This window comes from Hippichthys cyanospilos, chromosome 14, assembly GCF_059441005.1.
Source record: "Hippichthys cyanospilos isolate Australia breed blue-spotted pipefish chromosome 14, RoL_Hcya_1.0, whole genome shotgun sequence".
Lineage (NCBI taxonomy): Eukaryota > Metazoa > Chordata > Actinopteri > Syngnathiformes > Syngnathidae > Hippichthys > Hippichthys cyanospilos.
In genome coordinates, this window is record NC_142382.1 from 8373554 (window position 1) to 8396143 (window position 22590).

The 22590-nt window shown below is 37.9% G+C and overlaps 1 protein-coding gene across 1 annotated transcript in view; it reads right to left on the reverse strand.

The window, feature by feature from the left end:
- The window catches only part of ltk (leukocyte receptor tyrosine kinase), a 61637-nt gene that overhangs the window by 6563 nt on the left and 32484 nt on the right, over positions 1-22590 (reverse strand). The window contains exons 10-26 of the mRNA XM_088433732.1: positions 21010-21104; positions 19449-19520; positions 19049-19223; positions 17925-18075; positions 17701-17823; positions 16989-17145; positions 13819-14004; positions 13614-13712; positions 11411-11572; positions 11178-11288; positions 7709-7895; positions 6583-6673; positions 6324-6388; positions 1706-1835; positions 1537-1634; positions 1071-1163; positions 372-473 (exon numbers count right to left, since the gene is read on the reverse strand). Of these exons, the coding sequence (XP_088289858.1) occupies positions 372-473; positions 1071-1163; positions 1537-1634; positions 1706-1835; positions 6324-6388; positions 6583-6673; positions 7709-7895; positions 11178-11288; positions 11411-11572; positions 13614-13712; positions 13819-14004; positions 16989-17145; positions 17701-17823; positions 17925-18075; positions 19049-19223; positions 19449-19520; positions 21010-21104 (2097 nt within the window). The remainder of the gene's footprint in view (positions 1-371; positions 474-1070; positions 1164-1536; positions 1635-1705; positions 1836-6323; positions 6389-6582; positions 6674-7708; positions 7896-11177; positions 11289-11410; positions 11573-13613; positions 13713-13818; positions 14005-16988; positions 17146-17700; positions 17824-17924; positions 18076-19048; positions 19224-19448; positions 19521-21009; positions 21105-22590) is intronic.

A 22590-nucleotide genomic window follows, 5' to 3' on the forward strand; every position in this document is an offset into this window, starting at 1 on the left:
CTGTTAGATCTCATTTGTTTGTGAATGTTTGTTGCAACGTTGATCGTTTAGTGCAATGGTTCTAATTTGGGGTACGGATACCACTGGGGGTACTTGAGATTTTAAGTAAAACAAACACGCAAACATCTTTTAAAACGATGTATTATATTTAAAGATAAGAATATTTATTGATTAATATTTATTTTTGAGAGCAGGGCCAACATTTTATGTTGATTATTTTTTGGGATGAATATTTAATTATTAATAAACAAGAGTCACTAAAAGTTATTTATTTTCTATAACAGCCAAATAATTCTAAAGTTTATGAAATTAGACCCCGGTGACATGTTTTAAGACTTTTTTTTTTGTAATATTATGGGATGTGCTTTCACCATGTGTCAGTCTTGCAGGTGAAGATTCCCTCCATGAAAGCCTCAGGCGGCATCCACTTGACTGGCAGCATGGCACGGCCACCTTTTCTGTAGTAGCTGGCTCTAGGTACAAAAAAGAAATAATAGCTACATTAAAAAAAAAAAAAAACTCACAATAAAATCATAAACTGACTTTTCTTAATTTACTGAAATGATTCAAATTCATGAGGGGAAATTGACAAAAGGCAAAGTTCAAACAGTAAATCAATTTCCAAAATTGAATCAGTATGTTTACCATGTGACGTATGCGATTTCCTTTTGTCATTTTAGGCCAAAGTATTTACAAGGCTTGTACATTTTACAAGCCTTGTAAATTTAGTTAGTTTCCAAAATATATGGAAGCTATTGTACCGCAAAATTGATGAAAAAAAAACAACAAAAACTAAGAAGTTAGGTAGTGCATTCCAGATGTCAAATAAAGGGGGATTTTCTCTCATGTGCTTTCAATTCGGAAAAATTGGGAGAAAATGCAAGAAAATAAAGTCCATAACCACACATAAATTGGTGTTGTTTTTCCTCTGTATTGTTTCGTGACTTATCAGGTGGTCTCATCATTTTTCCTCGTTTGGAAAATCTCAACAACACTTCTGTTTAAATGTTTGTTTCTTCTAGCAAGATTACAATTTCATTGGGAGTGTGGTGTAATATTTGCTTACGAACCTGTAAATGTCTCTGGCCATGCCAAAGTCTCCGATCTTGGCCACCCTTTCTGGTCCCGGGCATGTAAGAAGGCAATTTCTAGCAGCAATATCTCTATTGGAATATCATGAAAACACATAGGCTGTTACAAAATAATTGTAACCTAACACCACCGGGCTTATTTTCATGCTTGATGCAAGTCTGGCAGGAGGCAGAGAAGTAAATGTATGCAGGGGTGGGTTAGACTAGGTTTTGGTATTTTTGCAGATCTGCACACAGAAGGCAGAGAAGTAAATGTATGCAGGGGTGGGTTGGACTAGGTTTTGGTATTTTTGCACATCTGCACACATACACAAAGGAAAATGAGACCATGCTTTGTGCTAGACCTGCAGTAATCCCCAAAAAGTCAGAATGATGTAATTGATATTTTATAACTTCCAAATAGAGCCAAATTTGATTTGAAAAATGTTGTCCACTCAATAAGTACCTATGGATGAAGTGATTCTCCTCCAAGTAGCGGCAACCACGAGCAATGTCCCTGGCCATCTGCAGCAGCTCGCGCATGCTGAGAGAAGGAGCTTGGCCCTGAAAGCAGCACGGCTCACATTAAAAACGGTGGAACACGCATAAAGTGAAATCCGGGTGACTTGACGTACGCGTTGGGGCCTGTTCTTCCTCAGGAAACTTTTCATGTCTCCTCCGGTCATGAGTTCCAGCAGGATGAAACGTGGCAGGATGTTGAGACTCACGCCGATGCAGCGTACAATGTTCTCATGGTTGAACTTACTGCAAGCACACATTCGTACACATATTTTTTATCCTCAAGGCTGAAGTCGGATTCCAATTTCTACTTGCTCCAGAAATTCAGGCGATCCAGGGCTACTATTTCATTCATTCAAAAATTGAAATTGACAAATGTTATATTTTCACTCCAAAAAATGTAAATATTTCAAATGATAAGTTTTATCTGTATTTTCCACGTTTTTGGATCGATTTAAGCTGTTCCATCTTTTATCTGGCAATCTTACACTGCCCAAATGTTCCCACTCAGCAAAAATTCAAACTTTTTTGCACAGTGTACTACAGGGAAACAATCATTTTTTATGGGTGGTGTTCAGCTCATTCCACATCATTGTAAATCATTCAGTATCATTCAACATCATTTTAAATAATTCCACATTTTCCATTCAGCCTTTATCAACAATTGCATTCTCTAATTAATCTATTTGTGTTTATCTAAACATGATCATACTTTTGAGTTTATATCATTTTATTTGGCTGTTTTTGTAGATTTCACAGTAATCGCGCATAGATGTTCGAGTGTCATTTTTGTAATGAATGATGAAAGGGGAACGTGACGTATGCTATAAAGAAGTCACCATGTTTGTAGTTCTTTTATGAGGCAGGGTTCCTGCCACCCTCCTCGAAGTTGCTTCTTGTTAGTAAAATTGACACAGGTACTCTCACACCATGACAAAAGCATCATTCAGTTAGTGGTAAATCGGTGTTTCATCAGACGTCATTAAAATGTTTTATGGAGGTTGAAAAGTTTATTAGTGTAACTTTAAAACCACGGCGGTCCGGAGGGGCGAAATAGAACCACATTGAGAAAAGCGGCTTGATCCAGAAAGAGAATTCACTGTCGGCAATCTTTCCTCTGTCTTTGAGGAAAAGCGAGAAACTAATGAATAAAACAATGAGAAAGTTCATCCTCAGTTTGAGAGTAACCACAAAAGCCGCTACGAGATAAAAAGAATCCAAAACAAAACTTGAATTTGTGACCCGGTACGGAATCATTTATATGCTAGTCAGCTTTTCCGTTGGATCTCTGTGATCTGATGATTTCAGTGCTCGGAGACAAGAGGGAGCACCGATGGGCTGGTTGAGAGGTGAGAAAAAGGTTTCGCTCACAGGGGGTCATTTTGACATTGATGTCCTGATTAGGAGACAATCACAAGTCCCGAAAGCTTCACAATCAACCGTGTGGAAAAAGATGCCTCATGCACATTATAACACATTATGTCTGGAAAGAATAATGCGCATTTGTTATTTTCAGTGAACATCTGCTTTAGATTGAGATTCCATATCTCTCTGAAAAGTCTTCACCTTAAAGGTGCTGCGGATAAATTCTGCCTCAGTGTAGGATGTTACGTACAGATTTTTATGTCAGTTAGTTCTTCTGTTTTGACAACTTGTCCATTTCTTTTTCTCAGTATGAACACTTCAAGTTGATAAAAAAGGGAAAGTGTTATCGGAGGAGTGAGTTGTCGTCTCAATCTCCAGCCATTGTGACCAGGAGTCATATTGGATTGATACGTGACACTTTTTATGCTCTAGGTAGAAATATGATGGCAACGAAAAAAAAATGCAAAATGTGTTTTTGGAAAAGCTGCTTCAGCAGAGTTTTGAAAAGCTGGAGAAATTGGACAATTTGTGTTGGTAATGGCATTTTTGGGAACCTTTTTTTTTTTTTTAAATAACATAACCCACAAATATGGCGAAAAAACACCTTCACCCTGCTCCATCTCTGATTGGCTGACACATTTTGGTTAAAATGCCCAACAATATTTTACACAAGACCAAAATTACCAGACATCTGTATGTCAAGGTTAGTGTCAAACGCTGACGCACGCCCCAAAAATCTTGACCTAACTAACTCAAAGGAGGCAGTCACCATTTTGGGGGAACTGTACATGTAATGGATTATTATAGAAGCATTTCAAGTGTGTTTTTTTTTTAGAATATTTCATACAGATGGAGCATTGTCATAATGCTACTCAAACCTTTCAGCAGCAAATGATCAGAATTCTCAGGCTGTCATGTAGTTTCCAAATCTGAATCGAGCTAGTTTCCGAGTCTAATTTGCAGAGTTGTGGTTACACTGAATTTTTGTGGGATTTTTGTGTATAGTTTCAGGAAATAGTATTTTTTTTACTTCCGGGTAAGCTAACCCTAACCCTAACTGAATCAGCACTTCTACTTTTACTTATCCGCATTTTAAACCAGTGTTTGCAGATGATACCCTGATTGTTAAATTTTTAATATTCAATCTGGCAGCATCTCTGTGTGGTGTTGTGTATTTTTCTCACAAACACAAATGCATGCACTTTTTTCAACCACATTAATTTGTTATAGAGGTACAATGTACATTAATAGTAAAAATAAAAAGAAATTGCAGCAATTTAAATAAAACCACAAAAGGTACATTTTCATTGGTAGCTCCTCTTGTTTAAAACAGCATTTAATACGCACCTTTTTTTTCTCTTTCACGTTTATGAAAAATACTGCCACTAAACCCTTGATCAAATATTTATAAGGCACACAAACTTTACATCACAGCGGGATATCTAAGTGCCTCCAAAAACAGAACCGTATTGACCGATGAATGAAAATGAGCTTTATCTAACAAAAAGTCTTCTTGAGACTAGACGGGTGTACCTGGAATAAATGTACAAGATCTACGTCCATATTGTTAGAGTTCCCTTGAGATAGCTAAAGCACTGACAGGTGGTATATTAACACCTAATCTTTATGTCGTTTGGTGGATGGGTGCAAAGCTGAGCGCGGCGGCGGACGTGGAAGTCATTATCCAGAAGATATAGCGCGAAAGATAATAAGTCAAGCTCACATTAGCAAAGCTCCCACTAAGCACAGAAAGGCTATTAAGGGGAGTGCCTGTGAACATGAAACAGCCCTAAAGGGTTCATGCTGATCTTGGACTATAGCTGGAATGTGATGGACGTGTTTGGAGAATAAAAAGGCGACGTGTAGCCGTGCAATAATTTATGAAGCCGAGTACGGACAGACGCTATGATGTAAAGCAGAAGCGTGTGACAAGTTTAGAGAGGGGATGAATTGCTGGCGCGATCATGATTTTAATGGGGAAAAATACTGTAGCTGGAACAGCTTTAGTGTTTCCTTGATACAAATTGAGCTGCCATGTGTTTGCCTGCAGGTATTTGCAAAATCATCCATTATAGCAGATTTGTTTTTTGTTTTTGGGGTGGGGTTTAATATCTGTAAGGAAAACTTCCAGGGCATAGATACAAAAAGTAAAAACAGAAATTACCGAACTACTTGTGACATGTCACAATGTATTCTTACACGGCTTCGTAAACTAGTTAGGAGTCTATTACATTGTATTACACCGTATCCTTTCTAACATTAACAAAAGAATAGAGCAATTTTAATCAACAACTGTTATTTATTTTTTACAGCGTTTATACAGGTGACAGCTTAGTCTAAAACTGAAAAAAGTGCACGATGAAACCCCCCCCCATTTTCTTTTTTTTCTACCTGTGTCTATCAGAACCAAGTTTGAGCAAAGACTATATTCTGTGAATCCTGCCTAGCAACAAGTGATGAGTGCAGATTACTGAATCAGATTTTGCTATTTTAATGTTTACAGTGTGCCCTCATTTATCAGGGGGTTATGTTCCCCAAAATACCCGAAGTAATTGAAATCCGTGAAATATATTTTGCCTTTGTTCCCAATGTTTTTTGTTGTTGAACATATACATAAAATCTATTATTTTTTTTCGTCATCTGATTTCGGGGGAAAAATATCAAGACAAACAGTGAGGTAAATCCTCAAAGTCATTAATGAATATCTATGTAGTTATGGTTGAAGTTACTTTTTTTTATAGATCTATAAATAAAACTGCAAGTAAAATACTGACTTGAATCTGAAATAGAAAAGTTATTGTCATAAATGAAAATCTATGCAGTGGAGATTGAATTTGTTAAGGTTTTTTCTAAATAAAACTGCTATTTTTTCGACTGCCTGGTTTAAAAGGAAGAAAAATAGTGACGTAAATCAGAAATAGAAAAAGTTATGGTCATAAATGAAAGTCCTTGATAGAGTGAATGCAATATCTATTAGAAATATGTCTTCAACATGAAAAATGGGAGGAAAAAAATGCACAAAGTAAAGAAAAAAGTGGAATTTTGTCACAGATTCAAGAAAAAAAATGTCAAAAAGATTTTAATTTACTTTCTTGTCCTCATTGGTCATAATGTAACATTTTAAAGTGAGGAAAGGCCAGAGGTGATCAGGAAGCTCAATGACATCACTTATTTTTTCATATTTTAGATCAAAAATAATTTTTCATGCAAATACTTTCTGTATTTAAGATTTTCACAAGTGTGTTTGCGTATACCGTCTGACCTCAAAATTCAGGTTTCCTCACCGCACCCGAGCCTGTCATGAACCACGAATTTCCGCATGGTAAACTGAGCGCACTTTGCGTGATTACGCTGACGCAAGACGCGTACCTCATAATCAGCGCCTCCATAAGGAAATCCATTTCATCTTGTTCCGAGCAAATTTCCGGGAGGGTCTGCGGGAGAAAAAGAGGCATCTTTCGGGCGGGTGTCATTAAATGAAATGCACAGCTTCAATGTGTCTTGCCTGCATGCGTGACCTTTGCATGAGCAAGAACAACCCTGCTGAGTGGATTAAGTGTAATGAACATCACTCCCGTTGATGAGTTGTCATCTAGCGTTTAGGTAGTCATTGTGAATGGCAGCTGACCTTTATGGCCACCTGCATGGGGCCGTTGTCGGCGTTCATCCCCAGGACCTGACCCTCATACACTTCGCCGAAGGCGCCGTGGCCCAGAGCTCTATAGGCACAAGTGGAAATGAACACAAGTGGGACGATCTTGAGATGGAAGGTGGAATTTTGGGATGTGGTATTCATAAGAAGATCCCATTATATTTTGGCGGGGAGCTAGATAAAAGCGCAAGGTGAATAATTTCAATGACAAATACCCTAAATTGCCATATGTAGGCTCATAGTATCCATAATATCTAAAAGAGTGCCAGATTAAGTTGACCTGTAGGATTTAAAGGGATACTATGCATAACGAGCCATTTTCGGTAGAAAAGAAATATTACCTAATTAATTAATAATAAAACAGATAACAGCCAGACATCAGTCACAGTCGACATCAAGTATAAAAAAAAAAAAAAAAAAAGGAAATTTAAAGATATTAATAGTACGTGAAAAATGATTTGGTTATCAAATTAATCTCAGACAAAATAACTGTTCACTGCTAAAAATAGCTAAATCAATTTGTTAGCCCTTTAAATGTATGAAAACTATACATTGCACAACACAATGAATATAAAAAATAAACACGCGAATGATAAAAGAAAGTAGAACTGGACTCAATGCTGATGGAAAAAGGTCAAGATTTAAAATATTAAAAATTCGTATTGATATTTCAGTTAATGAATCAGGTGGCTCACCTGGCTCACATTTTTAAAAAGTAGTGTTCACGATGATCTGATCAGCTTGACCATAATCGGTCGATATTTAGAATTTTATGCATGTTTGGTGATTGGCTACAAAGTCACAGTTTCCTGAGCGATCAATGTCATTGATCAATTCCACAAGGTATATGTGAGATGAAGGTTTTGAGGGGCATAATTATGCTTTTCATTTGCATTAATAGAGTTATAGATCTCTTTGCTGTAGTATCAGTTCCTTATTTGTAGTATTTACTTGGTGCTGTAAAGTAATTTCATTCGATATAGTATTTTCCATCCATCCATTTTCTAGAGTCTTTTTTGGTCTTTCTGTTGAATTTTACTCAACATAGAGGAAGAATCCTCTCTACTATACAGTATGTGATAAAATTGTCAATTTATAATACCTCAGCAGGGTGATGTTTTTGCGCGGTACTTCCTTCAGCTCACTGAGCGCCGAGGCCTTCCCCGCAAAGCAGTAGTTTGGATTGTAGTCTGTCATGATGGTGGAGGTGCGGATCTTACTCAGCTTGTACTCAGGGCTCTGCAGGCGGCCCCTCACCGCTTGCAGATCATTTTTCCAGCGATGCCACACTGGGGACAAGAACAGGAAAATATTCCAACTGTATTTGTTGTCAAGAAAAGAATGGGCTCCCTTTGATGGAATTTAGATAAGCGGTAACACAGGCATGTCAGAGATGCATAACCTACAAATCCTCAACTACACCAGTGAGCTGGGACTCACCCGCCGCGGCCCCGATGCAGGTTGGTAGTCTGCCAGGGAGGGGGGCGTTGCGTGCAGGGAGGAGGTGCCGTCGAGCCAGCGCCCGGTGCAGATGCAAGGGTCTCGAGGGAGGGGATGGAGTAAGGTAAGGGAAAGATGCGGGGAGGAAGAGGTAGAGGAGGAGGAGGATGGTCAAGAGGAGGTTGGGGAAGGAGTGGAGGACATGGGGTGAGAGGAGGGTGGCAGGGAACAGACTACCTCCCTGCACGGGGGGAGAGCTCAGGTGAAGAGACACCATTAACCTATGGAGCTTTGCTTTCCTTTCACCCTCATTCAAAACAAAATGTTATGATATTACTCAGGTGGACAAGAAATGTCATATTTCTTTGTACATTTTTATTCAATGTGACACAATTATACACTGTGCTGTTAGTAGTGAAAAACTATCATTCTTACGTGCGATGTTTGTTCAATTCACAAGTCATCAGCTCTATATATATTTGATTTATTGGTATAACTAAACCTGCATCTTGATAACTTGAGGATTATACACAGCCTGGCCAGTCCTCACCCTGCTATTTTTGTTAAATGTTCATATTCCAGGAATACAAAATGTGACTCCTTTATACAGTATTAGCAGCAAAAGCCCAACATACATTTGATTGTCACAACAGAGTATACATCAAATCTAGAACAAAAGTTGTATCAAAAATAAAGCATTTAAAAGATGTATAGTGGTAATAAAGCTCTTTTTTGGGGTTGTAGTTTCGAGTGAACTGCACTAAAAAGTATTTTTCAGATTTCGGTTCCCCCGTTTTCATCGTCATCTTTGACATATATAGCCGTCAATAGTGATGAATGAGCTAAATGTTTTTGGATGCTCTTTTTTTTTAACCTGTGAAGCGACTGGCGAACCAATTGAATTAAACTCCAAAAGATCTGCTGTGGTTATAATCAAATTATGGTTACTTTTCTAGTTTATTTGCATTCTCACTCCCATAGTCCAATGGCATCTGCTGCACACATTTTTTTTTCCTAAAAATGAGAAACATAGATTGAACTTGAGGTGTGTCTGTATATTTCCTCCTTTGGGATCAGTCATATTCTCTCCAGTTGACAATTTAATCGTGCGCATGAGTCAAGCTCCGGTCCTCAAGGGATGGAATCCTTGATGTTTTCCAGGTTCCTCTCCCTAGACCACCAGATTCAAATGATAATCTCATCAGCAAGTTCTGCAGGATCTTGAAAATTATCCTAATCATTTGAACCAGGTGTGTTTGGGAGGGAAGCATCGAAAACATGCAGGATACCGGCCCTCAATGACTGGACTTTGACAGCTATGTAATAGCGGGTGCCAGGACTGTCAGCTTTTGCCGCATCAGCTTTGCCAGCACGCAGCTTTTCCAGAAACCCATCAAACCCAGAAAACCTAATTTGTTACTCCCAGATGTACTTTAAACAAAAAGGTTATATGGCTCCATAAAGACTGAAAACAAACTTTATGATTTTCCTCCACTTTTGCTGCAGGTCTTTCAGAAGGTGCACAAAATGATAACAGTGGAATTACTCCCTGTTCTATGGAGCTTCATACATGTGCATTGAGGTTTGATGGTGAAGCTGTAGCTATCAATAATGTTGATTTTCAAATTTGAGTCCAATATTTAGTATTCAAATAAAGATTAGACATGTTTTTTTTCTTCGCTGTATGAAAATCAATTCTAAAGCCAGAAGATCAACTAACATACTTTCACTTAACTATGAATGACCACATTTTATAAATTTGGATGATCAACATTTTCTTTACTTAAATCTAAGCTGTGTTAGCAGCAGGTGACGTTCCTCTTTAGAAACATTAAATTTTAGACAAATCTCCCCCCATAAATTTTATTCTGAGACAAATTTACCGGCTGAAAAAGAAACATTTGAGTAAGCAGAGTTTGTTCATTTATGATCTGTAGGAACGGCAACTGTGTCAGGCTGTGAGCAAGTTTGCAGTCATTTACGTCCATCACGCCAGCCTATATGGAGCACTCGAGTGCTGCTAATTACCGGCCCAAACGTAGCCTGAGGAATAGGCAAACTCTCGCAACAAGTGCTGTATGTCAATGTTAAATGTGTAAATAAAAAAAAAAAAAGTTAGTGCCCTGAATTAGTGATTTAGCATGATTTTGGACTAATGTTGCATTGATTGCAGTCGAAAAACTAGTTACGCTGCTACACCGTGACACAAACTTCAAAATAAAAGCGTACCGAGGCATTTGGGCCCATAAATTATTTAGTAAACTAAGTTTTAATTTTAAAGTTGGAACTTTACTGCGTGTTACACTGTCACACACTGTTGGCAACATTTTCAAAATAAAAGCATATTAAGGCATTCATGTTCACATATGATTTGGTGAACAAAAGGCTTATTTTGTGGTTGGCCTGCTTTACTGTCAAGTACAGCATAGCCATATTCGCCGTGCTATCTAATCTATTAATGTGGACCTCAAGCTTCTCAAAAAACAAACAAAAAAAAGTAATAATAATAATGTTAACACCCTATATCAGGGTTGTCCAAACACGGTTCTCGGGGGCCGGTATCCTACATGTTGTTTTCCATGTTTCCTTCCCCAATACACCCGATTCAAATGATCAGAGATTGTGGATCAATTTTGGACACCCCTGCTCTGTATATTTTTATTTTACGATAATGATCATTAAAGTATCTTGGAGCGTGTGGGACTCACAAGTGGCTTTTTTACAAATGGCTCACAGCAGTCACAAACCATCAACGCTCATGTGTGGATGTAATACTGAAAATGTCACTTTTTTTGCATTGTAAATACGACAAAAATAAATATTTTTCCCTCCTTTTGTGACTCACTCACTAAATGCCAATCCTTTGTTGTTGATGTTTTCAGACCATCAATGCCATTTACTTTTGCTCCGTGTGTTCCGCTTTCCAAACGGGCTCAGTTCTCATAGCGGATTTTAAGGCAATGTATCAGTCCATGAATGAAGAGAAAGAGCACTTCCACATGGTAACGCAATTCCCTCTTTGCAATGCCACCATTTTCTCTTTAGGAGGACAGAAACAATCAATTCAACAATTCATAGTCGATGAAAGGTGGCGGGCAATGCATCTGCACAAAATTGCATGAGTCTCTTACTGAGGAGAACGCCAGCGCAGATCAACGCCACGCTGCTGACGACGGTGGAAGTGACCACAGCCAGGATCAGGGTGGTCGACATCTGGCTTGGCGGAGGAGGGATTTGAGGAGCTGCAAGATGATGATGAAGAAGCCGTGGTTAGAAATAAAGATGGAACGAGATGTCGTGGAAGGCAGTAAAATAAACAATATGCAAAAATATTACTGGCCGACGCTTGAAGATATTTCCTCACCGACTGTATCAACACAGGTGACATTGTCACTGGCCAAGATCTCGTCGCCGTGGCACAGGCAGAGGATGAGGTGCGTGTCTTCGTCTCGCTTGCAACTCTGAGACTGACAGTGGCTGCAGTTCAGCTGCACTTTGATTTCACACTCGCCGTGACTCTCCATGGCTTAAAAAATGCATATGCAAATTAAATAAACCCTCGTTAGGTGTATGCTTCCAGTTAGCATGACATCATTATAATACTTCATTCTCATGTTTTAATTTCACTGTAACTGCTTATTTGATAAAAATATTAAATATTAAAATATTAAATACTTAATTACTACTTCTCATTTTTACTTCTCCTTGTTATTATTTACTTTCAAAACCACTTTTTTTCAGGGTGATACCAGCCTGGGTATTCACACTTTGAATACTCAACAACAATGACAACCAGTAACTGTCGTACTTATGACAAAATTTCAGGCGCAGAGGATGGTTTGCCTATGTTTCAAATTACTGCACCCTAGTGCCAACTAATGCCAAAGAGGACTTATTCCTTGCCGGATTTTATTTTTGTCTTAAGTATGAAAAGCATCAACAACTACCACCAATATAAGCAACAACAAGAGATTGTCATTAAAAGTGCAGATTTTACTCAACAAATTTAAGAGACAACAGTTTGAAAATGGAGCATGATATCTGAAGGATTTTTTTTCAAATACTGTTCTTCCAACAGTATTGGAATATTAAAGACAATTCCTATAAACTGGAAGTTAAAAAGAAATGTAAAAAAAAAAGTTTCTATATGTCTAATTTCATTTCCAGATATCCATATGTCCATTATTTAGAACAAAATAGCAAGTAGTAAACAAACGTATTGGAACTAGGACCTATACAGCACTTTTGAGAACTCTATTTCTGTTTTGGACTGCACATTTGAGGACAAAAAAGTATATACTGTATTCTGAAGACAAAAGACAGATAGCTTGAAAGACACACGAGGGATTCAGGTTGAAAAACCACCCGAGGCTCACATACAATGCCGCCCTTTCATCCCTTACAAAAGATATTTCATAATTTAGCCTCCACCAGAAAACAAACACAAAGGCACTTTAAGACTTCAGGTACATTTACAACCGCTGTTACAAGCAAATAGAACGTTAACGAGATTGATTGCACGCAAGTGAATATTGCTGGCGGGCAGAGGGCTCTCCAGTGCATCTTAACCACCGTTGTTTTGTATCTGAAAAAAGTGATTGTTATTTGTGGTGGGAGTTTGCCTCCAACTTAAAAGAGATCAGGAAAAAAGCAATGATTGATGCACAAACGCAAATAACATCTACCTTTAGTACTAAGCGTTACTGTAGTACATCTGTAAGGGCGAATTATTCTGTACATATTTTGTTGTGCCCCATTGCACATGACTTTCAGATTCTTTCATTGGGGTTGCTTTAATTATTTTGTTTTTCCCTTAATCGTCCTCCTAATGGCTTTCGTGCTGCATGAGGTTGTGAATTAGTCGTGTGCCACTCACTACGTAATCAGAAGCAGATGACAAGTCGTCGCAAAGAGACAAAAACAAAACTTGGGTCGACAAGAGACAAAAGAAAAACATGAGGGCGTGAAACATTAACACAAAGAATGGCAAAATGGATCGCTTATGATGATTGCTCAATTCAGGATATAATATTTTCACATATTGTAGTAATTTGAACATTTTGGGCTAATTTTCTTCCAAATCATTCTCACAGTATTTTAGCCAAGGGATGGCACACTCCTGGTAATTTGATAAATTACTGGTCATGCCATGTTGAACTTTGACATGTTGTCATCATCTGGGTGAAATTTCAGTTCCCTAGAGTCTTCTTTCAGTGCTTTCTCTTTGACGAAAAATGCATTTGATGCAAAGCTCAAAGCATTGACCAAAATACCGCACAAGGATTTCACATCGAAGAAAAAGCACTGAAAGACACCAGGGAGCTGAAATTTCACCCAGATGGTGACATCATGCCAAAGTTTGAAATGGCACAACCAATTTACAGTCAATTTCACACTTCTAGGAAAGCGTAATCCCTTTATTAACATGTAAAATAAATGTGGAAGAACTTGGACACAATACTGCATAAGGGTTAAGATGTAATCAAGCCTTCGATCATCACTCTTTATAATTCATATCAAGCACACATTTACAGCCTCCTTGCTCCACAGTGAAATTTTAAACTGACCTGCCAGAGGCTGCAGGTAAATCTCCCCATTTGGATGAATAAAGGAGACCCCGTCACGCCCATCTGCTTTGATGTCATCCGTTGCTACAGCATCGCCTCCTGTCACAGACATCAGATACAAGACGGTTCAAAACCTGCTCTCAGTCACCATTTGTGACTGGCACATCTTACACGTTAAAAATAAGGTGTCTCTCAATATTTTTACCTCTGTAGCCGCCTCCCCCTCCTCCAGCCGTGCAGGCGCCACCTCCCCCTCCGAAACCCCCGTAGGTGGACCAACCCAGTTTGGACTGAGACAAAAGACAGGCCGCGCCCCCGGCTGCACCCTCTGACAGGGGCTTGCCGGCCACCAGTTGAGTGGGAGGAGAGTCTTTCCAGCCTCCACCTCCACCTGGGAGGACACCAACATCATGCGCACATCGTGTTACTTCTCAATCATCTAAATTGTGAAGGGCGGGTTTGCTATTTTGTTTTTTTTTTAATAATTGTTTGACGTATAATCTTCCTTGCTATAAATAAAAATGGTCAGAAGTGGCAAAACACAATTATGTGGGATCTTCTTAAGACAAAATTGTGATTAATTATGGGAAATATTGCAATTGACTCATTCAATCCCAAACAATTTTTTGAATGTTTTTTCTAAGTGTTCAGACATTCTTTCACAGGTACTTATTACTATTTTTTCAAGTATTTGGCTAAAGGAGGTTCTAAAAGTACTTCATACTGAGTGAAATATGTACTAAAGAATTCAATTACTTTAGGTAAATAAGTACAAAATTGATTACTTTAAGTCACAAAGTACTAAAGTGACAAATATAGTAATCAATGCATTAATTTTTTAGGTAAATAAGCACTAAAAAAATCAATTACTTTAAGCGAATAATTACTAAGTTTAAGTGAATAGTTTTGGTTCTAAACTACTCAAGTACCTTACAGTAAGTACTAAAGTACTAAACTAATCGATTACTTGAGGTAATTTTGTACTAAAGCAATAACATTTTTTATGTGATTAACTACTAGAGTTAATTAATTACTTTAGGTACTAAATACAGTACTCGAACATGTACTAAAGTATGAGGGTAATTGATAACTATTGGTTGCAAAAGTTTTAAAATAATTACTTTTAGTACAAAAGTACTGTACGACAATCAATAATGATATGAAACGACTCAAACAATTGATTACTTTAGTACTTTAATACGTATCTTTGGGTACTTGAGTAATCAATTATTTTTAGGTATTAAAGTACTAAAGCAATCAATGACTTAATGCTAAACTACTTAAGTGATTGCTTAATATGTCATAAAGTATTAAAGTATCTGTTTACCTTGGTACTTTAGTACATACCTTCACTACTAAAATAGTAATCAATTACTTTAGATACTAAAATACTAAATTAATTATTTTTGGTCACTAAACATCAATTACTTTAGAGCCTATTTACCTTTAAATTTTAGTAGTTCTTTCATTTAGTATCAGACATTTATACTTAAAAATGTCAAAACATGTCTTTTGGAATTGATTCAGTTACTACCAGTGTTAAAAATGTTAATTGTTTGGGAGCATTAGCAAATTTGTGGAAAAATTAGTAAAAATATTGAAAATTTACCACAGCAGTGCTGGTTAGCCCTTATACAGTAGATGTTTCATTCAGAAGATTTAGAAAGTGAAACTGGCGCCGAAGGCATTCATTGAGGCCGAGTACCCCAACTGGAATCTTCAACCAACATACTGAACGCTGTGTGACAAAATTTATGTTTCCTGCTACTCCATTCAATTACGTTTGCAGAAAAGACCCCATTTCATTCTCCTGCATTTAAGAGAATCACATGGTGTCAGCAGATAACGTAGAGTTTAAAATGTAGCTAATGCAGGAATGTGTGCACTATACAATCCACAACATATGCAAGACGTACACATAAAGTCTCTGTTTTTGCCAGAAATATTTTCCCGTGGGAAAACAGGTTTGCACTTTGCACATGAAACCTTTATCAGAAAAAAACTGTTTTCAAACTCTGTATTATTCACTCCACTGTATTTTAACAACTGTAACTGTTTTTTTTTTTCCTGTTCGGTAGTTTCATGCGGCTTCTGCATGGTGGTGGTAATCTGCTTAAGCAAAAGATATTTGAAGAGAAATGGTGGTGCAAAACATGCAGACAGACAATATAATACTCTCAGGGTATATACTGTAATATTGATTCTTTGTGAGGAATGACTAATCTTACTGTGGTTTACGGAGGGGCTGAAAATGTGTCTTTACAATACTACAATTCTCTCGCTCTTGAGCAAGGCAATGTCCTGAGCACATTATGCTCCTCTTTCTATTTGAATCTCTCCATGCATGCCTGCGTTTGAGTTAACTGCTTCCGAATGTGAGTTGAATTTCCCCTTGAGGTACAACAATGAGTTTGATAATTGTAGTTGCTGGAAATATGATGATGTAAATTTTGACTGGCGCCATGCAGTCAGATGGCTCAGTGAAATGGAAATTGACTGGCACTAATGAGGCATGGAGCTCAAAACCAGGGTCGAATTTTCTGGTCCTTTGCTGAGCTAATTTTCCACTTTGTGGAGCAACTGACCCAAACGAAAAAAGCCAAAACTGATAGCGTGAATGTCTGTGGTTACTTGTCAAAATATTGAGACCACAAATTGTTATGTATCATGTGATCTTCTAAATAAGGTACACACTGTGAAAAATTAATCTTTATGGTTATTACTGGGAACAGAGGAGATTTTTTTTTTTTTTTTGCAAAGCCTTCATTTAAGATTTATGCAAGATGTTCAAAATATTGCTTGTGACTTTTTAAAGCTATTTTTATTCAGGAGCTACTTGAATCTATGGATACTTCTCAGTTATGAGAGCCACAAGTATCAGAAGTGTATCAAGTTTTGCTACATTTCGTCGTCCTTTCTCCTATGACAAGCATTCTACAAATTACTGGCAGACCTCTGGACTACTAAATGCCTTTCATTTTCTGTCGGAATGCATGAGAAAATCTCGAAGATATACGGTGGAATACAGTTGTATTGTGTTTGACCGTGACAACCTAATGTGTTTAATGCACTCACTGCCAGCCTGTTTTAGACTCTCCTCAAGCCCGACTGAAAAAAATAAAAACCAAAATAGACACCTGTCATTGAGTGGCTAGACTCTATTTTTGTTTTTAAACGTAAAAAAACGTCTTTGGGAGTGAATGAGTAAATTTTCGGGTTCTTGTATTGTGTTACATGTCCCTGTGAATTTGTATGCAAAATTAGGCATTTTTCCATAGCTAATACATAAATAACAACAATTATGTTGCCGTAAAAGGCAACCAGATTGACACGTTTTTCAACGCCTTTTCAAGGTATTTTGATAAGTCTTAGTACCTGCAGCACCAGTTTGGCCATTGGTGCTGGGCGCAGTGGTGTTGTTCTCAAACTGCTCCAGTGGTATCTGATCCAGACTGGACTCTGGGTTTTCCATGTAGGCGTTTCCTCCTCCGCCGGCGGCGATCAGCAAAGGAACCAGCTCGTCGCCCTCCATCTGATCCAAATGATGGGACATTTTCAGCATTTCACATGTTTCACATGCGATGTGCTGCCAGCATCCGCAATTTTACATAACCAAAGAATCATCCAGCTCAGATTTTGCAAATATACTAATGCTAAAAGAGGTAAATGCCATTAGATTGCCCAGGTGCACCTATTTGGCGCTCTCAGGATATTTTTTCCCCAATTTTCCAGGTGGTGTTATGTTCAGGAACACTAAAACTTTTTACTGCAATAGATGCGCTTTCAAAATTGTTTTGCGGTATATTAAAGAGGCAATTAATTTGTCAGGGTAATAACAATAAACAGTGATTCCAAAAGGAACTATAATAACTAGACGACACAATTTTGACAAATTGTGCGCGAATGCTAAAGAGATGCCGGTGATCTGAAATGCTTTGAGATTAAGAGAATACACAGAAACAAATTTCAAAACAAACAAAAGTGGGGGCAATCATTTCACCTTTCCCACAACAATTGTAGTGTCATCAAAGCTGTTGTGACATTTCCCCTTTTAAGCACGTTCATGCTAAAGAGCGGCAAACGTCACCTTGAATATGAAGGTAGCTCCTCCCCCTCCGCCTCCCCCTCCAGACCACTCAGCGCCAGCCTCCCCCCGGGTGTCGATTACAGATGACTCCCCCAGGCAGATCTTCTGGGTTTGGGGATTTCTCTGCATCAAAAGGGGAAAGGGAATTGAAAACCGTAGACCCAGATCGTCCATCTCGCTCCATTTCGCCAAACAGATTCATTCGGTTTTTCCGCCATACTCACCCCCGGGCACGCGTCTTCTCCCTGATGGCCCACTAAGATGTAAAGTAATTCCCCTTTCTCCAAGGGGAACACAGCTGAGATGAAGATGCCATGGTTGCGCTTGTTGTGGTTTTTGGCCCCTTTCCCTCCTGCGGCGCCGTAAGCCGTGATCCTAGAGGAGAGAATGCTAGACATTTTATGTCTCTGGTGGGAAATAGTAGAAAGTAGCAAAGTACAGCGATGTCCTGCTTCTGTGGGGAAACTAATCAAAAGATTTGTTTTGAAAATTAAGTGTTGCCGTTGAGGTCTACTTCATCCAATCCAACACCCTCCCCCCCAAAAAGTCAGCATGATGTTTTTAATAGGAACAATTTTACTCTGTACAATTGCATTTTGTAAAAATACTTTGCTACCTTTTTTTTTTGCATCAATTCATTGGACGTGGTGCTTCTCCTGGTGTGCATGCCTTGGACACCAGTGACAAAATAATACGGATGGATAAACAATACATGGAAACTGTCTTGAGTGATGCCCTGTAAAAGTAGTTGTTCTTCCAAGAAGATAAAGAATTCATGCATGTGAGTGTTATTGTATGCTTGGCCTTCATGCACTACTATCATTTGTTTTCAAATATAGCTGTTAGCATTAAGCTAGCAGACAGTAAAACATTTATTTGTAGATTCTATCTCTGGATTGAGACACTAATGCCAATGCGCACATGTATGATCCTTCACAAAAAGAAGGCATACAGGATTTTGCGAATGAGTCGCTATCAATACATTTGCAGTATGTTCCAATCAATTTGCTCTTAACTTGTAAATAATTAATAAAGCTAGCCAATTTGCGGTCACTAATTATAATCCCTACCTGTACATTATGAAGGCATTCAATATTTTGCGAGTCAATATAACAAATTTAGCAAACAATTTCTTCATGTTCCAATTAATTTGCTCTTAATTTGAAAAGAAAACAGTACTATTCCCGTCATGGCATTAAAACACATTAAAGTAAATTAGATTTGCTGATAATTGCAGAAACCCTGTTATAATCTCACATATTAGCTGAGTGACTTCATGTTCTCTCGGGTTACTTGTATCCCAATTTGAGAACCTCTGTATTAGTGCATAGAGCAGCATGTGACTTACAAGTATCTGTTGGTTGCAGGGACCTTCCACATTTGCACCCCTTTCAATGGTCCTTCCTTCCCCACAGTCACATTGATATTTTTGTTCCTGTAGGTGCTGTCACACTGAGCCTGAGTCGGCCCGTAAGGCCCGCTGGCGCCGCACGAGTTGAAAAACCACGTCATCAGGGACATTTCTAGAAGATGTTGAGGCGGCACATACAAGAAAGTTCTGCACTGCGGTTTTTAAATATTCCAGGAGGAATCTGGACTTTGAGTACTCATGCAGAATGGATTAACAGTTTCTTTTGAGGGCTTCATGCGTCAACAGACACGGCAGCTAAACAATCCATTACACGCTAATAAGATTTGTCATTCATAATGGATTAGAAATGACGCGGCCCGACTTTTCAGAAAATCACCTGAAAATGAAGGCTCGGCGAGGGGACTAAAGAAATCTCTCAGGTCGGCCACCGGCAGGATAGAGTTGAAATCTGAGATGAGACACAGAGGAAAGGTGTTGTTAAAGGTGAAGAATGACACATTCAATCTTTTTTTTTTTTTTAAAAGTAAATGGGAACATTAAATTGAATGACTCTGCCCTTGCAGCTGCAGGGCGCCAAAATATTGGAAACAGCTTTCTGTATAATCCAGTGCAGCTCTACAACAAATTGAATGGAACCTGACTGATGAGTTGGTGGTTACACATGTCTACCATTAAAATTACAATCCTATGAGGCAGCGGCTCTCAAACCTGGGCCATAACTTGCAAAATATGAAAAAAAACATTTTTTGTAGCATTTAAAAATATGAGGATAGTTGCATCAATAAAACAGTCAATTATTCTGCCCTACATTAGCTGTAGGCCAATTACAATCACTGATAGTGTTGTGATGTATTATACAATCTAGTGCAGCATTTCTAGCTCGCTCGTGCTTTTTTTTTTTCTAATGGAGGCGACCTCAGCAAAATATTTGCGGCTTGGAAGCACATACCTCACAAAAACAGTTTCAATTGATAAATCAAAGCATGTGCTCTGAAAACAAAAATCACTCTATAATTGATCAAAAAAGACTGACCCAAATATTGTGTCAATTTGACCCAACGTTCTGGGTTGTTTTATCCAAAACAACCCAATTTTTGAGGTTGTCTTTTACAAAACATCTCAATTTTAGGGTTGTTTTGTTCATCTATTTTTTTTTTCAACTAGGGGGTGGGGGGAAAACATCGACCAAGTCGGGTCCGTCAACTTAAAAAAGGTCATCTAAAAATATCTTGCATTAAGCTTCACTAAAACCATGTTTGTGCCATTGATTTCTTCATGTATTTTTCATGCAGATACATGCAGTGTTGCAATGGCGGCAAGTGAGAAACACACCCGCAAAAAACTGAGGATGTCAGAAATTTGTTATCATTTCCAATTTTAAAAAGTGTGACAAAAATAGAGTAATATTCAATATTTAACTGGCATACCCCAGAAGTAGTTTGACAATGTTGCAGCACGTGTGAAAAGAACATCTTGACTGACAGTCAAGCCATATCTTTTGTTTCTTTTGTTGGTCCACCACCTAGAGGCCATGACTGGTGTTATATATGAGATTAAAAATACATACTGATTTAGCAGTCATAAAATGTTAGAACATAGACAATGTTAGAACATAGACCTTCGGAAAAGAAAGGAAAGAGAGTTGGAAACTAAACGAATAACACATTAGGTAATACAGTAATGCTAAAAAAAAAAAAAAAAAAAATCACAGCATTTAGGGGTGCACATGTCTCTTGGTGCAAGATTTATAGGGGTGCGCTTGGAAAAATATCTTCTGTGTAAGAGGTCCCTGCACCCAAAAGTTTGGAATAACCTCGTATCAGGTGTTTCGGTCAAATAGTTAGGGTAAAGTAATTGGTATAAAAAAAAAAAAAACTAAGTGGAAAAACTGTTCATGATTAAAAATTGAGGCTTTGAATGAGTCATGTTTTTTCTACCTGTGTCAAAGCAGGTTGCACCAAGAGCAAAGTCATCCAGGGCGACATCAGCATTGGAGCCTTGGAGCCAAACAGCTGTCACCTTAACACGGAACCTGCACAAAAACATATGTATAGGTTTAGGGTTTAGATCGTCACCACCAGCTAAAGGTAAAAAATGTAAAAAATAAATAAATAAAAAAAAAGTTAATGTTAAAATGATTTCTAGCCAAATCGGTGGTTGTCGAGGGTGTTACAAGAGCCACTTTGAACTAAACTCTCACTTGACCTTTCTTCTCATTAAAATGTAAAAGGTTCAAGGCCATTCAGGCTTCATGTTTCCAAGGAGTAACAAAAATGGTCTTAAGCATTAGTAGCATATAAATACATCTGTCATTCATCAACATAGCAAAGTAAATCTAATGTTTTTTCAATCCACTGGCAGCAAATGCAAAGAGAATAGCAGGGGTTCTAAAATTGACCTCTGTGGAACTCCATAAGTCAACATATAGGGACTGAGAACTACAAAGGCTTTTACATGAAGTTCTGTCTACCAGGTTGGTAACTAATCCAGTGCTCTATCACTAATGCCCACAAGATGCTGTACCAGAGCAACTTAGATATTAGAACCTCCATTATCAAATGATAAGGTCAAAACCAGTTGGACAAAACACATGTTGTACTCAGTCATTTGCCAGGAAAATGTTATTAAAACCTTTAAATAAAGCTGACTCTGTGCTACACAGTGTTTCAAATCCAGATTGGAAGGTTTCCAGGACATCATGCACATCCAAAAATTACGCATCCAGTATCCACAGATTTATTTATTTATTTTTAACTAAGAAGAATTTGGGGAATAGATGCATTGAAAATTGGCTAGCACGTCACAATCAAGGTCATGTTTGGTAAGTTGACCAATCTTTAAAACTTAGGGTGGTCATGACCAGAAGGCAGAATGGTCCTCATGATATCCAGAACCTACTACTCCATGCTAAGGAAAACCTCTTAAAAAAATTATGAGGGATAGACAACTTGATGGCCTAATTTGACCAACCATAACTTCTGAGAGTATATTTAAAACATCTAAGAGTATATTTAAAAAGAATAAATAAAATAGAAATCATCGCAGACTATTTTTTGAGCTGAGCAGGTCAGATCCAAAATCCAATATTATTATATTTTATTTTGTTTTGTTTGATTTATGTTGACAATGAAATGCCAGTGTTTACCAATGAATCGGGCTCAGATACAACTATCATCTGGATAAATTAGCCACTAGTTAGCAGTGCTCAAGTGCTCCATATAGGCTGGCATGATAGAGAAAAATAACTACCTACTTTTGAACGACCTGGCACAGTTGCTGTTCCTACTGATCACTTTTCAACAACCATGCTGACACAAATGTGCTTTTCCAGCCAACAAATTTGTCTCATAGACCAACATTAATGGGGAGGGATTGGAAGGAGTAAATAATGTGCTGCTGAGTACAATTTAAATTTAAGTTAAAAAAAAAAGTGGCTCAAAGTGCAAAATTTAATAAAGTTGGTCATTCATAATTGAGTGGAAATGTATTATGTGTCTTCTGTGTATTTTGTTTTTATT